This window comes from Perca fluviatilis, chromosome 18 (assembly GCF_010015445.1).
Source record: "Perca fluviatilis chromosome 18, GENO_Pfluv_1.0, whole genome shotgun sequence".
NCBI lineage: Eukaryota > Metazoa > Chordata > Actinopteri > Perciformes > Percidae > Perca > Perca fluviatilis.
The window spans coordinates 17,066,120-17,081,405 of record NC_053129.1 but is presented as its reverse complement, the minus strand read 5'-3'; the positions used below and the strand labels follow the sequence as shown (position 1 = coordinate 17,081,405).

The window sequence follows — 15,286 nt, the reverse complement described above, 5'->3', positions numbered from 1 at the left end:
CACACACACACACACGACAGTGGGGTAAGTCAGTGTGACTTTGCTTAATGAGATACAGCATGGTGTACGTACGGTACATACAGCCACATGGCACGGCTCATTTCAAACAGCTGCCCATAGATTTACATTAATGTACCCTTGACTGGTCCAATGTGGCTGGGAAGAGCTTAGTCAAGCAGAACCAACCCAGGAAGATACCACACACACACATGCACGCACGCACGCACGCACGCACGCACGCACGCACGCACGCACGCACGCACGCACGCACGCACACAAGCATGCACACGCAAGCCGAGACAAAGTACATGCAGACACAATCTATGACCAATGTCCAACTAAAGGTGACCTCATGACCGCAAGGGAAAAAGGTCCGTGCGCCCGACGCATGGTTCAAAAGGGTTGTACTGCGGCTTAATTAATCATAAGTGTGTTTTGGGCGTAACATGCAATAAACCAATGAGTGTCATCTCCCATTCCCTTTAAATGCCAGGCCTGTTTGTACCTTGGCGCATTGCTATTATGATGGCGGATTTGCTGAGCAGGAAGGAGAGAAGAAACTGATCTGCTCGAGGGTGAAGTGAAAGCGCGCCAGCAAATCATATCATAATACTATTTCACATTGTAATAATTAGATTTTTAATCTTTTGCATGTTTGTGTGCTGCTGCGCGTCCCTGTGTGTGCGCCTAGGCTCGCGCTGTTCATGAGTCTAGGCGCATTTTAATAATACGCTGTTAAAATAACAATGAAATGCTGCGCTACTGAGTTAAGACCAGGTTTTTGTTGGTCAATGGTGCGATCACTTTCCGCTGACTCAAGATAGCAATATGCCAAGAATTCACCTGAACACACCTCCCTGTAAGAACAGCACGCCCATGGGCGCAAAGATGGGCGCAGGTGCATTTGCTATTTAAACAACATGGGCGCTGGACGGTCTTAAAATAACAAAGACCCCTGCACCGGGCTTTGCGCTGGGCACCTAGAGTAGGTGGTTAGCTTTATCCAAAGTAAGAATTCTGCCCTTTCTGTAACAAAATAATAATTTTCATTTTCAAATAATTTTCGTGCGGAAGGCGGATTAATACATTTCCAAGATTAAGTACAGTACATCATGAGGTTCATCCAGCTAATGAAGCTAGGTCTATTTTTGGAACTATTTTAAGGTAAGCAAGCACACATTTAACAGTGTTTCTATGTATACATAGTGTATTCGACATAGCGAACGATTCACAGTCCAGACTACTTTGTTCTTTTAACATTTACCACATTACATTACATTTGGAATGGCTAAAGTGTCTGGAAGATGGGGTCTACCTGCTGGCTGTCTTTGAGTGACAGAATGACGGCATGGCTCAGAGTGTCCAGGTGGGCCTGGGATTGCTGCAGGTGTGTAAGAGCCTCATCAAAAGTCATCCCTGCTGGGTCGGTCCCTTCCTTCTCCCCGCTGCCATCACCTGCTCTCTTCCTGCTCTTCTCGGCCAGCTGGCGCAGGGCTTTGGTGGCTCGTTTTATCACCTCCGACCTCGTCTGGATGCTCAGCTGGAGACGAAACAGGATGGATGGAAGGAACAGAATGATGAGGAGGAGGAGGAGGAGGAGGAGGAGGAACGGGATAAGGATAGCAAATTGTGCAAAGAGAGAGAAAGAGAGGTGCACAACTCATGTTTATTAATTTTAAACTTAACGTGTTGAAAAGAGGCAGGTATAACCCAAAATATATACACCAAAATGCCACGAGGAACTTGGGTAGCATGTGTGTTAGTATGTGTGTGAGTGAGAGAGATCATATCTGCCAGCCTGGTGTAATTGATTATATTCAGTGAGAGCAGGTTAACCATTCATGGGTAGAAGAGAGGCCCTTTGGTTGTAAAAGGTTTTACTCTCTTGCATGGAAGCACACAGATGCTGACAGGCCCCACACACACACATTCACACCAGGAAGACACTTAAAAATCACTTCGCATTTCCACCTTACCTCAGACACATGCTACTCATACTTCTGCATTTGCTTGGTTTATTGACTAAGATTGACAGCACCTTTCTCTGCCAGGACAGGATGATCACTCAGATGGAGTTTCCTGACAAAACTGCACAATTTCGTTGAAGGCTACGTGTGTGTATAATCATTTGTTTGTGAGTATGTACATAGTCTATTGTTTTATTTGTGAGTAGGGACAGAATTAGATCCACATCCAACATCAAAACAGGCTAGAGGCTGAGCAAAGGAACACGCTTCCACTATCTATCTAAGATCAATACTTGGTATGGCTAAGTCCCAGCCATACATCTCACCCCTTGGCCTTGGAGGAAATGGATCAATCCATTGTGTGTGTGTGTGTGTGTGTGTGTGTGTGTGTGTGTGTGTGTGTGTGTGGGGGGGGGAGGGGGTTGGAAAGGTCAGCAGTATTCCCTTTGAGGGTTCAAATAGGATAGAAAAAAAAGGAATGAGGAGGAGGATGCTGAGGGAAGAGGGAGCAGTGGGTTTCTGAGAGATAATCTGAATGTTAAAAAGCACAGTGGGAAAACAGCGCCTGCTGGGAATCGGAGTTTAATTGGCTCTGAAGTAGAGAGGGATCAATTAGCTCTCTCGGAGTTGCCGGAAAAGAGAGGGTGCGTAAGACAAAAGTGGAAGAAAAAGGAAGATCTTGAAAGGAAGGGTGGCAGTGTGCCAGTGTGTGGAAAAAAAACCCAGTGGGCTACTATTGACAAGGTGGGCTGAGGCACTTTAAATCCCCTGGAAGACAATTTTTCAGAGTGCTGTAATTATATGTCTGACATTTCCTGTGCAATTTTATAATTTCTTTTATAAATCATGACTGGTATGTGCTTTGAGGCGACGGTGTGGATGTGAACAGAATAATGTATATAAAATCAGAAAAGGGCTTTTGTGGGGCCAAAAAGTGAGCCAAGGGGAATGAGAGACGACCGGTCAGAGGATGGCAAGTACAGTTTGATGATGTGTTTGAAGCGATTGGAAATCCCCACAATCCTTCCTTTTAGACAATATGAATCTTGTCTGGGTGGCTGCCTGGAACCAACTACCTTCTGTGCTGCAATTACAAATTATCAGTGTGCCAAACTCCCACCAGCTCCTGTCTGAGCCTCCTTCACACTATACTGTGTGTTACTATATTTTCTCTTTTCTGTCTGTATGGCATACAGTAATTCATATGAAAGAGATGGATGGATTTGAGGGGTGAAGAAAAAAAAAAAAACTTTAGTTATGACCAACTTTAGGCTTACATGTTCGGCTGCATCAGGAGAGAAGGTGATGCTATCCAGGAAGTGGACAGCGTCAGCAAGGACCAGCCTGTCTAGGTATTTGCTGCAGGTGTCGTACGCATGGAGGTAGTCTGGGTCGCTCTGTGGGGGTCTCTTCAACAGTTGGGGGTCTCCTTTCCAAAACAGCTTTTGTAGCCATACTGCGTGGACTGCACTGGGGGAGACTGTTTTCCCTCCACCACCAAGCACGGGCAGCCGATTAGCAAGTTTGGAGATAGACAGTACGTTCTGACTGGTCAGAACTGGTTGTAGAGTCACCAGCGGATCCAACGATTCATCAGTCAGCTTCCGGTAGTTCAAACCTGCCGGAGACATAGTTTACTATTTAGAAACATTACTTTGTCAAGCAATTTTTATACTACATTTCTGACATTAAAATAATGAATACTACATCCCGACGATGTGTTTTCCACTTCACCCGACCCTCATAGTGCACTGCGGGTAGATGAGCAAAAATAATCACCACAATCTTGTCCTTGTACACATGACCTACTGTGGCTCACATGTTCTATGGTTGAAATATTCAACACGTAATATGATGAATAAAAAGTATGACCTTTACATGAGGCCAAATTTTATTAATAGATTTACATTATGGAATATATTGCTACTCTTTAAAATACAAAGACGTTGAAAACACAAAAGGCATTTTCAGGCCTCGTGCATACATTATTATTTAGCACATATCCATTTACTTGCCGAGGCAAAACCAAGAAGCTGCACTGTGTGGGAAGAACGAGCATTCAAACTAACGCAGCATATCCAACACTTTTCAGAAAGTGGCACTTTACTACTGCATTCACATACGATGTGTGCAAAACACCCAGCACTTGCAGCGTAATTACAGTGATTTGATATGCAGAGGTTGTTCAATATTCCATTACATGACAGCAAAGAGACACGCAGAGAAGAGAGTAGAAGGTTCATGTGGACAACAAAGATAGCCAGTGTGTGAAAGTGGTGCTATCTGCATGCAAAGGTGTACAGTTTGTCTATTGATACGTGTGTGCGCATCATATCTCCTTCCACTGCAGTACTCTGTGTGTGTGTGTGAGAGAGAGAGAGAGAGCGAGCAAGTAGCGTGCTTTTGGTCTCCAGCGCCATCAGACAGACACATTACTGTGGCAACACCACAGCCTGTCTGGGCCTTAAATATTTAACACAGGTCTGCCTGTGGGGAGGGCTATGTCAATGCTGCTCGGAATCACACACACACACACACACACACACACACACACACACACACGAAACTCTGAGCGCACACACAATACTTTTAGACAGGCCCAGATGGACACTTAGACTGCAGATAAGAGTTACATGCACTTACACATGTACTCTCTCTCTGTCTCTCCCCTGCCCCCCCCCACTCCTCTCTCTGTCTCTTCCACAACCGAGCAGCATTCCATCCCCATCCTCAGGAGAGCCCACTCAGACAGTCACCTGGTTTCATGTCTGAAATTGTGATGAATATTGGACACACACCACCTGTCTCTACATTGTCTGAATGCCGTATAAGTGTGTGTGTGTGTGTGTGTGTGTGTGTGTGTGTGTGTGTGTGTGTGTGTGTGTGTGTGTGTGTGTGTGTGTGTGTGTGTGTGTGTGTGTGTGTGTGTGTGTGTGTGTGTGTGTGTGTGCGTGTGAGCTTGCTTGCTTGTCTGTTTAGGACTGCAAATTAGTAATTTTGAGTGTGTGTGTGTCTAAGTGTGTGTGTTTCTGTCTTAGACTTGGAGTTAGAAGAAAGTTGGTGGCTCTAGAGACACCTCAACAGCCAGCCAACAGTGTTAGCAATTTTGCTACAAGAATGTAAATGTGTGGGTTAAGTTTTACTAGTGTGTGTGTGTGTGTGTGTGTGTGTGTGTGTGTGTGTGTGTGTGTGTGTGTGTGTGTGTGTGTGTGTGTGTGTGTGTGTGTGATACAGTTTGGACAATGTTACTTTTTAAGTCACTGTCACAAAGTCAGTATGTGCCAATACATCAGTTTTAAATCCCTTGGTTGACGTACGTACGTATATACAGTATGTGTGAGTGCTAACGTGTGTCTAGTAGTTTTATTTTGGCTGCAGTTGACAGTTTGCTAAACCCCTCCCCTGAACAGTGTTGTCCAATCACAGCTTAGCTATTGCAACTAGGCATTGCAGCCCTGTCGACCTTGGGATTTCTCTTCATGATGAAGTTGGGCCCATGGAGCTCTAGTAAGAGTAGAGCTGGGCAATATATCAATATCGTGATATGAGACTTGATATCATTTTAGATTTTGGATATCATAATATGGCAAAAGTGTTATCTTTTCCTAGTTTTAAAGGCTGCATTACAGTAAAGTGATGTACTTTTCAGACTTTACCAGACTGTTCTATTATTTGCCTGTGCCCACTTAGTCATTTTATCCACATTACTGATTAATGATTATTTATCAAAAATCGCATTGTGTAAATATTTGTGTTAAAGCATCAATAGTCAACCCTACAATATAGGTATTGTGGTATTTGGTCAAAAATATCTTGCTATTTAATTTTCTCCATATCACCCAGCCCTATGTAATAGCAACAGACTTTATGCAGCTTGCCCCATTTTTGCTATTCAATTTCTGGTTTTGTCTTCCAGCTTCTAAATAGATCCTTTTCACAGCAGACATTTTGACTTGCCAAAGCAGGAAAAGCCATTCTCACTGTTAATTAATTAATGATTACCGCATAACATTTAAGTGTTCCAGGACTTGACCCAAAAAAAGCCTTGTTTATATACAGACATCCACTGTGTAGTATGTGGTCTTGGATGCAATCAGAGTTTAGGGTAGCGTTAACAGCTCAGGTCAGTTTTTTTTGTATGGATTTGTGGAAGGTTACACTCCAGCAACCCCAGCCAACACTAACTAAGATAGCGTAATGTTACAAACAATGGATTATCTTTTAGCACAATATCACGTAAGCTCAAATTCATTGAGCAAAAGACTGTGTTTTCAACCAACTCACAGAGCGGACGTTAATTAATTAGCTAGCTACAGCTGATGAAATCTGCCAGCAACAGTTGTCATTTTTTTGTCATTTAGAAATCTAATTTTGCCTACTTCTGTCTGGAAATCAAAATTACAATTGTTTAAAAAAAATACTAGTAATTTTGAGTTGTAAATTCAACTCAAGGTTAAACAGTCCGTTTCTAATGTAGTGATGTGATACGGTAATTGTGTGTGAGTGAAACTAAACTGTGGCAGTGCCTGTGTGAGCTCATAGTAAAGTGCATTTTTTTTTTGTTTATGTAAAAAAAAAAAATGCAACAAAGCCTCAATATGCATGACTCAGAGGTGTGTGTATGTGATTTGCGTATGTGTGTGTTAAACAGAGACATGTGTCACCGGTTAAAGCTGTGATGTTATCAGGAGCAGAGGGAGGAAGTGAGGCGTGAAAACACAGCTGACACCCGGCTGACCTTTACTGAACTTCATCGAGAAGTGACACCACCTCAACCCGAACACAACAAAGTTTGAGCACTCTCGCCGGACCGCTGAACCGGTGACACGCTACAACCTGGACATGACGTCCTTGGAGAGGGTGCTGCCACAGAAATCTAAGTGGAAACAGCATCTTACTGCTGTTGCTGTTTCCTGAGCCTGCGCTCTTAGCTTGATATTTAATACAAAAGGTGGATTGCTTCCCTTGGTGATTACGGGAAAACGTGAATCCTTTAGATTGTTTCAATTCTGTTGCTTTGCTATTTTGGAAACAAAGATGAGAGCTGGTTGAGAAAAAGAGGAATCGAGTAAAGACAAGATGAGGCGGGGATAAAATAGAATAGGTATGTCATCGGGCGTATTTCATTTGTCCCTTTCAGAGAAATATAAGGATCTGTGCTAGAAATGTGCCACACATTTAGGCATTCAGCTGTTGTATATTTTTAAGATTCTGCATGACAATCAGTGACTTGAGGTTATCTACCAGCTAGAAGGAACGTCAACATATTTATGTGAGTCATCAATCATGTCAAGAGGGATTATGTTCAAGTCTTCAACACTAACTTGATTTCTTGACATTAAGGGCTTCCAGCTGATTTCCCGACCAATAATAAAGGTGCACTAACCCCTGGCTGACTCCTAGGCTTTTCAGATGTACTAACGCTTCTGCGCCCACTTCAGGCGTATTTGTTTCACATTGTGCGCGTAAAAGCATGGCGAGGTGTGTACAAACAGGCCGCACTGATGTAAAAGTGCAGACTGTCTTTCGCGAGACCTGAAAATGGCAAATTGCGCTTTTCCCGGGAGGGTCAAGGGGAAAGTGGGAGTTTCCCATAAAGAGATGGGAGGGGAAGCATGAAGTGTGCCTAATTATGTATTCTGTGGTATGTACAAAAAACGCCTGTGAAAGCACGCCTCTATTTTGCGGTGAAAATTCTCCGCCTCTTAAAAGCAGGTGTAAACCTGGAAGCGGGTTTCCTCGCATATGCCTCCTGGTGAAATGACAGCAGTAATCCGAGCAAGACGGAGACATAGGCCCAGGAGACCAGTTGAAAAGATTTTTGCCACAAGGATCACACTTTTTCAGTTGAGTGAACACGAAATCATTAAGCAGCCATGCAATATTACAGTTACCTGAAGAAATCAAAGATGACATTGGATCTCCGACTCGGCGTTCACATTCCATTCCAATAGCTGTTAAACTCCTCGCTACATTACAAATAATGGCATCAGGATCATTTCAAACAGTCATAGCATCAGCAGTGGGAACATCGCAGCCTGCACTCAGCCGTATCATAGCACCAGCACTTAAGGCTTTGGGAGAAAGGCGCTGATTACCCGATGAACTGCAGGTTTGGTAAATACGACGTGAGCTGAAGTATCACAGCGTGCGCGGTTGGCCATGGCGCTGATAACGCTACATTCGCAAATGTACGTACATCTGGCCCTCATTGTTTGGCAAATAGGTGCTTTTGTTGATTCTGTACTATTAGAAATTAGTCAGTTAGGTTTTTCTTAAGTGCCACTGTTAATTGTTAGCAAATTAATTCCTTTCTTTATATACCTCTTTCATAGATGATGGCACAATCAATGTGTGGATGAAAAGTAGAATTACACACTTATAAAAGCACAAGTAGTTACCCATCTCATTAGAAAGGTTAGGACTTCATCAGATTTTAGATGCAAACTGCATCCATTGGTTCAAGGGGTTACATTTTGTGTGACAATAAGCTGCCCTTGGTCCTTCCTGTAAACCACCTACTAGTTATGCAGTTGAAAAAACTGTCTTACCATTGGCAACAGCTCGAAGCTTCTTGAGCAGTTTGACATGGGACTCTGGCTTGATGGTGGTGGTGACGTAAGGCTCACAACCTGCAGTGTCTAGTAAAGTGTAGTAGTAGAGCAGGCGGTCCTGGTCGCTTCCCTCCACAGTCGGCAGAACGTACTTGGTCATGTGGCTGCAAAAGGCCTCAGGGTTACACTTCAACGTGTCGAACAGACCGAGGGACTCGCTCCGGGATTCAATATCCTTGGTGGAAAGACTGGATGAGGATGAGGAGAAAAGAAGGGAGCAAATCAGAAGAGAATAAGACCATGAGTGTATGTAAACACAACAATAGTTTTTCCCCATTTCTGTTTTACAGCAAACACCTGCTGTGTGAGATATATCTCTTCTCTACAGAGAATACCCATTGGCACACAGGATGTAAAACACTTAACAGGAAGTTCCTGGCATCAGAAACGGCAGCTTGTTTGAAAAAATAAAACAAAACAAGATCTAAGTTGTTCGCATAAGCAGTGCTAATCACCGTGCCTGAAAAAGATAAGAGAAAACAGCAATACTGACCAAAAAAAAAAAAAAAAAGAAAATGTCATCAACAAAACAAATCAAAGGAGGAAGACAAGTAGCACTGAAGACCATTTGGTTGCAAAGTAGTTTTTGAACACACCAGTGCAAAAACAGCACAACGATCTGCAGGCTTATCACCAAAGATACAGCCCGTGGGGATAAAAAATTGAGACTACATTTAAGAACTTGGTCAGCTCTGACATTACAAATAGGACAGGGTGAAGATACAGGGAAAGAACGTGAAATGCTCAAAGGGTGGAAACCGTCTGTGTGTGGAAGCGTATTCAGCGATTTGCTCGAGTCGTGCATGATTTAAAACATGTTTTTGCCACTGAACAGAAAGCAGCAGGTGGTCTGAAGAATGAGAAGACAAGTGAAAAGAACACAACCAAAACACCGGAGAGAGAGGAGAATCGGAAAAGAAAACAAACTCAGAGAACTGCAAACAAAGGTTAATAAACAAGGGAAGATACAAAGAATGAAAAGGTAAAGGCAAAGGCAAAGGCAAGCCAGTTGCTGGTAGTCACCGAGGGCCTCTGAGCAATCTGCGGCTGTCCGGGACTGTGTTTGTGTGTGTGTGTGTGTGTGTGTGTGTGTCTGTTTATCTGTTAGAATGCGACACAACATCAAAGAGGACAATGTTTCCTCGGGGCTCTCCATCGGAGCTCGCTGGGAGGCTTTCGCTAATGAAAAAAAGAAACAGAGGCAGCAGTGTGGAGGCAGCTGACAATAAGCTCAATAATGTAAATAACACTAATCATCCTCACAACAGGGGCCCAAATAAGACCGGAGTTAACAAGTAACTCTTAAACGGCGTTATACTGTACAGTCAGTGTTGGGGAGTAACAGAATACATGTACCAGCGTTATGTATTCAGAATACAAATTATGATTAACTGTGTTCTGTTACAGTTACAATTTAAATAGTTGGTATTTAGAATACAGTTACATTGTTGAAATCAATGGACTACATGACGATACTTCTGTTTCACGAGTTTATTCACTCTCTGAATAAATTAAGGCAACTATGCATTTCCCAGAAGCCCAAATATGAAAACGGAAAAATTAGCTATTTGCGGGATCAGTCACAACAGAGTCGGAACTGGCACAACAGAGCCAGGGCAGGAATGCGTTTCTATCTTGGAAAATTCAAACAGCATTTTACAATAAAGATAGAACAGGGAGAACGAAATATAACTCTGCTTGCCAGCAGCCAACCTCCTTTCAGCGTCCAAATTACTCCACCTCCAACCTGAAGAAGCATCTTAAAGTAATTATTTTTTTTTTTTTAACTAGCCAAGTGTAGTTTGTCTGCTGTAGTTTTACTGGTCACCTTCCTATTTTATAGTTGACGTGCGAATTTACATTCTCGTATTTGTGCTGATTTACTAGCTCCACAGCTGTTGACAGGCTTACTAACCCCGTTTGACATGCTAGCTAACGTCAGCTAAAATTAGCTTGTGGTAGCTTAGACTGAGGTTAGATTTTTTTGTAGTTTGCAGGTCAGGACTACAAATACAAAAATCTGTTTGTTCAGGTACACATTCAGCCAGTTGGAACAGAAGAACACACCAGAGTAGGCCTGTTTAGTAAGCTGTATGTGATGGCCGCATTCCTACACTTATAAAATGCAATTCAATGTGGAAGTAATCCAAGTATTCAGAATAAATTACTCCGATTGAGTAACGTAACGGAATACGTTACAAATTACATTTGTGGGCATGTATTCTGTAACAGAATACGTTTTGAAAGTATCCTTCCCAACACTGTATACAGTAGCCGCAGCCCAGCTGGCACGCGCAAATGTGACGTCATGGAATCGCCGTAACCATTTATACCCATGCTGGTGGTCGCGACACTAGTTGCAGTCTTCTCCTGAACAGAGGTGGGGCTACTGAGGAAAGGCTACCGACTTTACTCTTTCTACGGACCAGAAGAAGAAGAAAAAGGTAAACAACGGCAGAACTGGCAGCAGCATTGACGTCAATGCTTCGATTTGATTTGATCACCTGCTTGGTCAGATCAAGCCTTTCCGGGCGTGCCGGCAAGGTCTACGTCATTTTGACGTCACGATGGCGCGCGCCAGCTCGGCTGCGGCTACTGTAAAACGGCCATAAGACTCTCTTAGTCCCTTTCCCTCTCTCTTTCCCAAGTGCACACACTCACAGGCAGCCCAATCAAAGTCTGATGTTTCATTATTTAATCACATTAGTGCCAAAGTGACTGAAAGCCCAGAGGCAAGAGAACAATGGCAACAACTTGTCCAGGAAGGACCGTTTGAGGGGTGTTGAAAGTTTTTTCCTTGGCAAGCGCACACAGGCAGACATACAGTACACAGGATCGCGCCCAGTGTTCATGTCAGACTCTGCTTTAGCGGAGTGTGTTACTGTAGTTCTTCAAAGCCACGTTGTCATCTCCTCTTTGTCTTTCTTTTCTATCCAGCGACAAAAAACTGTTTAGCGCCTCTCTTTGCTACTGCTGCTCGCACGCTGGTATTCCTCTTTGTACACAACACAATTCCCCCACTCCATCTCTGTCGTGTGCGTGTGGCTGTAAAATCAGGAGCTTCTCATTACGATCTTTGCTTGTTTGTTTTCAAAAGCCAGAGCAAGGAACCGATTTAATACGGTGGAGTTTTCCTCAACCCATCTCTCGTCCCTCTCCCTTTCCCCAGCTTACATTACCATATTCTGTTTTGTGTCTCTTCCACCATGTCCAAACAAAAATAGGCTTCTAATATTCTTAAATTCAGAGGCATATTCAATTGCCACGGTAATCTAACAGCCACAATCAAACTCTATGGGGGCTTTGGCTGAGCAGTGATGATTATTCAGCTCGTCATTGTTGTTTGAATTTATGCAAGCTGTAATTTCTTATGATTCTCTGCTGCTAATTTATTTACAAATGACTGTCCAGCAGGGGGTTGTAAAAGTGTTTGTGTGTTATTCAAGAAAATGGCACTCACACATTTAAAAAGAGAGGCATACAGCTGATTTCCATTGTATATATTTCATTTATACACACAACAAAAAACAACAGGTCTACACACACCATCTGCAAACGCGCACACACGCACACACACACACACACACACACGCACAGATAACTACTTATTTAACCAGTCATTCAGAGGGGACATGATTGTAGCGGCACTTTCTACCTATATGTAGTATAGTTGTTACATCACAACCATATGTAAGTCCTGATGACTAATTTAAAGGCACAGTTTCACGTGGATTGAGCGTTTTGATACTTTCACAGTATTTATATAGCACCTCCACCTGCTTTATAATTTTAAAAAAATCTCACTTTTTACAAAATGGGACCTTTAAACCTTAGTTTACATATTATTTTAAATCTGTAGTAACTGATTTTGCCATTTAGGGGCAGCAGAAAAAAGCTGTAATTACAAAAACGACATATTATTAAATTTAAAATTAGTGTGGGAAGCTTGTTGAGTTGCCTATTTATACATCCAGCAGTAATGGAGCAATATTCACATTTCATTATTCTGTTCACCTGATGAACTTTAAGTCCAAAATTCACTCTCATTTTGGCCTCAGCCAGTTCCTTAGGGAAATATCTGGCTCTTTAGCTGCTAAATGCTCCACTATGTTCACCAGCTAGTCGCTACCTTTGTCTGACTGCCGTTTGGTGCTGAGCAGGTAGTGTACGACAGGTTTATCACCGAAAACAGCTGCCCAGTGCATCTCGAAAAGATGCTAATGGGAGTAGTGAGAGTGAACCAAAGGGCTAATGAGGCTGATGGAGAGGTCATTAATTTTCCAGTTATTCAGTCATGAAACCAAAGTACTGCACTCATTTAAATGTTCACCTGATTGTGTCTTGAGCAAGGCGGTGGACCAACAGACAGACCACCTGATATAAAGCCCTGCTGCTCCATTTCATTTCAGGCAAGAAAGTTTTTTTGTTTTTTTTAAAGGAACATATAATTTCCACAAAAAAAAAAAAAAAAGCTTTTACAAAGTGGCATGTGGCAGTTAGAAACAGCAGGTTACATGCGGAGCTAATGGCATAAATTGACTGACGACGTTTGTTTGTTTGGAGTTTCAAACCTGATTGCCCAAGTGCCATGCCATGTCTAAAATACCCCCCATTTCACTTCAGTCAGAAATACTGTACTGCTTTTGAATTACTGAGTCCATGACTGAACTAAAGTTATGCAGTTGCATTTGCCAGTTCAGGTCCGGCTCTCCCTGGTTCTCCCGAAGGGCTCCAAGAAGCATGCTTACAGTCACGCTCCAGGTCATGGTCACGCTCCAGGTTAAAACCTCGCAGAGTATCTGAGGACAGCACATCAATACTCCCCAAGCAGCAGGACCAACAGCAGCTGGACACACAAATGTACTGTTCCTAACCTGTGTGTAGCAACAGCATGATCCTCATTCCCACTGAATGCTACAGTACAAATGGGCTTTTTTTTTTTTTTTTTTTTAAATGTATTCTAGGCAGGACAGCTCATCAGCATGCTAAGCACACTCACATGAACTCACAGGAAGATACATTCTTGCAGTAACTTCATTTGAGAGAAATACTGAAGATAAATGAAGTATGTATGGACCAGTATGATGCAGACAACAGCATGTATTTATATTCGGGTGACAGAGAGTAGCATGTCCGCATCCTCGTGCTTACACCAAAAAGAGTCTCTTTCGTAGAAATGACCTGATATTGAAAATCAACAGTCAGTCACTTGCTTACAATTCATGTTTTTTTTTTTTCATAAATCAAAATTCAGAAGATGCATCGTGACATAAAAGAACAATCCTATTAAGATAAAACCGCTATGGTGAAACTTCAGTGACAGAGGGAAGAGGGGTAAACTTTGCTGTGGCAAGGGTGACAGCTCCCAATGTCTTTAATATAATTTGCACGTCACAAGGTCCCTGCAAGGTTGGACAGAGCAAAGAAGGATAAATAAAAAAGTGTATTTTATATAAAATAAAAAAAGGAAATGGCATACTTTAGGGGGTTATCGCAACTACTATTTGGATTCTGGCATTGCAGGAATCGCACCAATAATTAGCCTTCTTGGGATGCGTTATAGTGAACCATCACTGTACCTTATCATCTAGGAGCCCGAAAAGAGCTTATCATCTGGCTGTTACAGATTATTCTGTCATATCATTTCACCACCTGGGAAGCCAAAACGTTATGACTGTATGGTGTGTAACACTTCTAATTTTTGACGTACAGTGATTTGAACTTTTATTTGCCAGATAAGGTGACCAGCTGTGCAATTGGAAGGAGCTGGTACAGAATTCAAAAGGTGTCCTCTCTGCTAATTTCGTTTTAGGCTCAAAGCAAAACACATCTTAAGGATGAGTCAGAGGGGAAGGTGCCACAAAAGACTTATTGCGATTTAATTCTCATCATGGGCGAACACTGATCTGCGGGAAAAGGCAGCACAAGCGGTCAGCGGCTGCTGGCGGCTAGCAGGAACTGAAATGAGGGGCTTGTTGTTTGAAATGTCAAACGTGATGTTTGTTTGGATCAGCTGATTTTCAACTGATGTGGAACACATTATTTGTGTGCCCTGCCTGAAGTAATCCAAGTTTCCCCTCACAACCTATTCTTGTCAACCGAATCCTGACACGCAGCAACATATCCAGCAAAAACGAGCTGGGTTCGGTCACGTTAGGTGTAAGCTGCGATGGTAAAATTGTGGAAATCTTTTAATATTATATTATTAAGTTAATATTAAGTATCACAAAAACAGCCAATGCCAAACGCTGATCAAGTACAACTGAATTGGCAGGTTATTTCTGAGTAACATGTCAACAACCTTTCTGTTTCTGGAGAAGTCATTTGAATGATTTAATAGCTGTCATTAAAATGTCAATAAAAGTGGCTGAAATTGATGTCCCTAAAGAGCAACGGTGTACATCTACAAATCCCTACACACAGAGAGGACAGCTGATGGCGGTGGTGTTTAGCAGTGCATTGATTCCTCTAAAGCGTTTATTCTGTGTTAATAGGACTGTCTCAGGGACACTCGGGCTCTATCATCCATCTCTTGTTCCTCCATCTATCTGTCCCACCCCCCCCCCCCTCTTCCCTCCCTGCACACACTGATTCAGTGGTTATTTCTCCACCTAATGACCTTTCTCTACATCCTGCTTTTTGTAACACTTAACGAATGCTCAACTGCTCTTTCTACTCATTTGGTCTGAAATACATTTATGCTTT

At 42.6% G+C, this 15,286-nt stretch overlaps 1 protein-coding gene across 2 annotated transcripts in view; it reads right to left on the bottom strand.

Moving 5' to 3' along the window:
• The window catches only part of nbas (NBAS subunit of NRZ tethering complex), a 168,951-nt gene that overhangs the window by 53,011 nt on the left and 100,654 nt on the right, over window positions 1–15,286 (bottom strand). For both annotated transcript variants that reach the window (XM_039781403.1, XM_039781404.1), the window contains 3 exons: window positions 8,519–8,769; window positions 3,245–3,585; window positions 1,316–1,540 (listed from right to left, as the gene is read on the bottom strand). In XM_039781403.1, coding sequence (XP_039637337.1) covers window positions 1,316–1,540; window positions 3,245–3,585; window positions 8,519–8,769 — 817 coding nt within the window. The remainder of the gene's footprint in view (window positions 1–1,315; window positions 1,541–3,244; window positions 3,586–8,518; window positions 8,770–15,286) is intronic.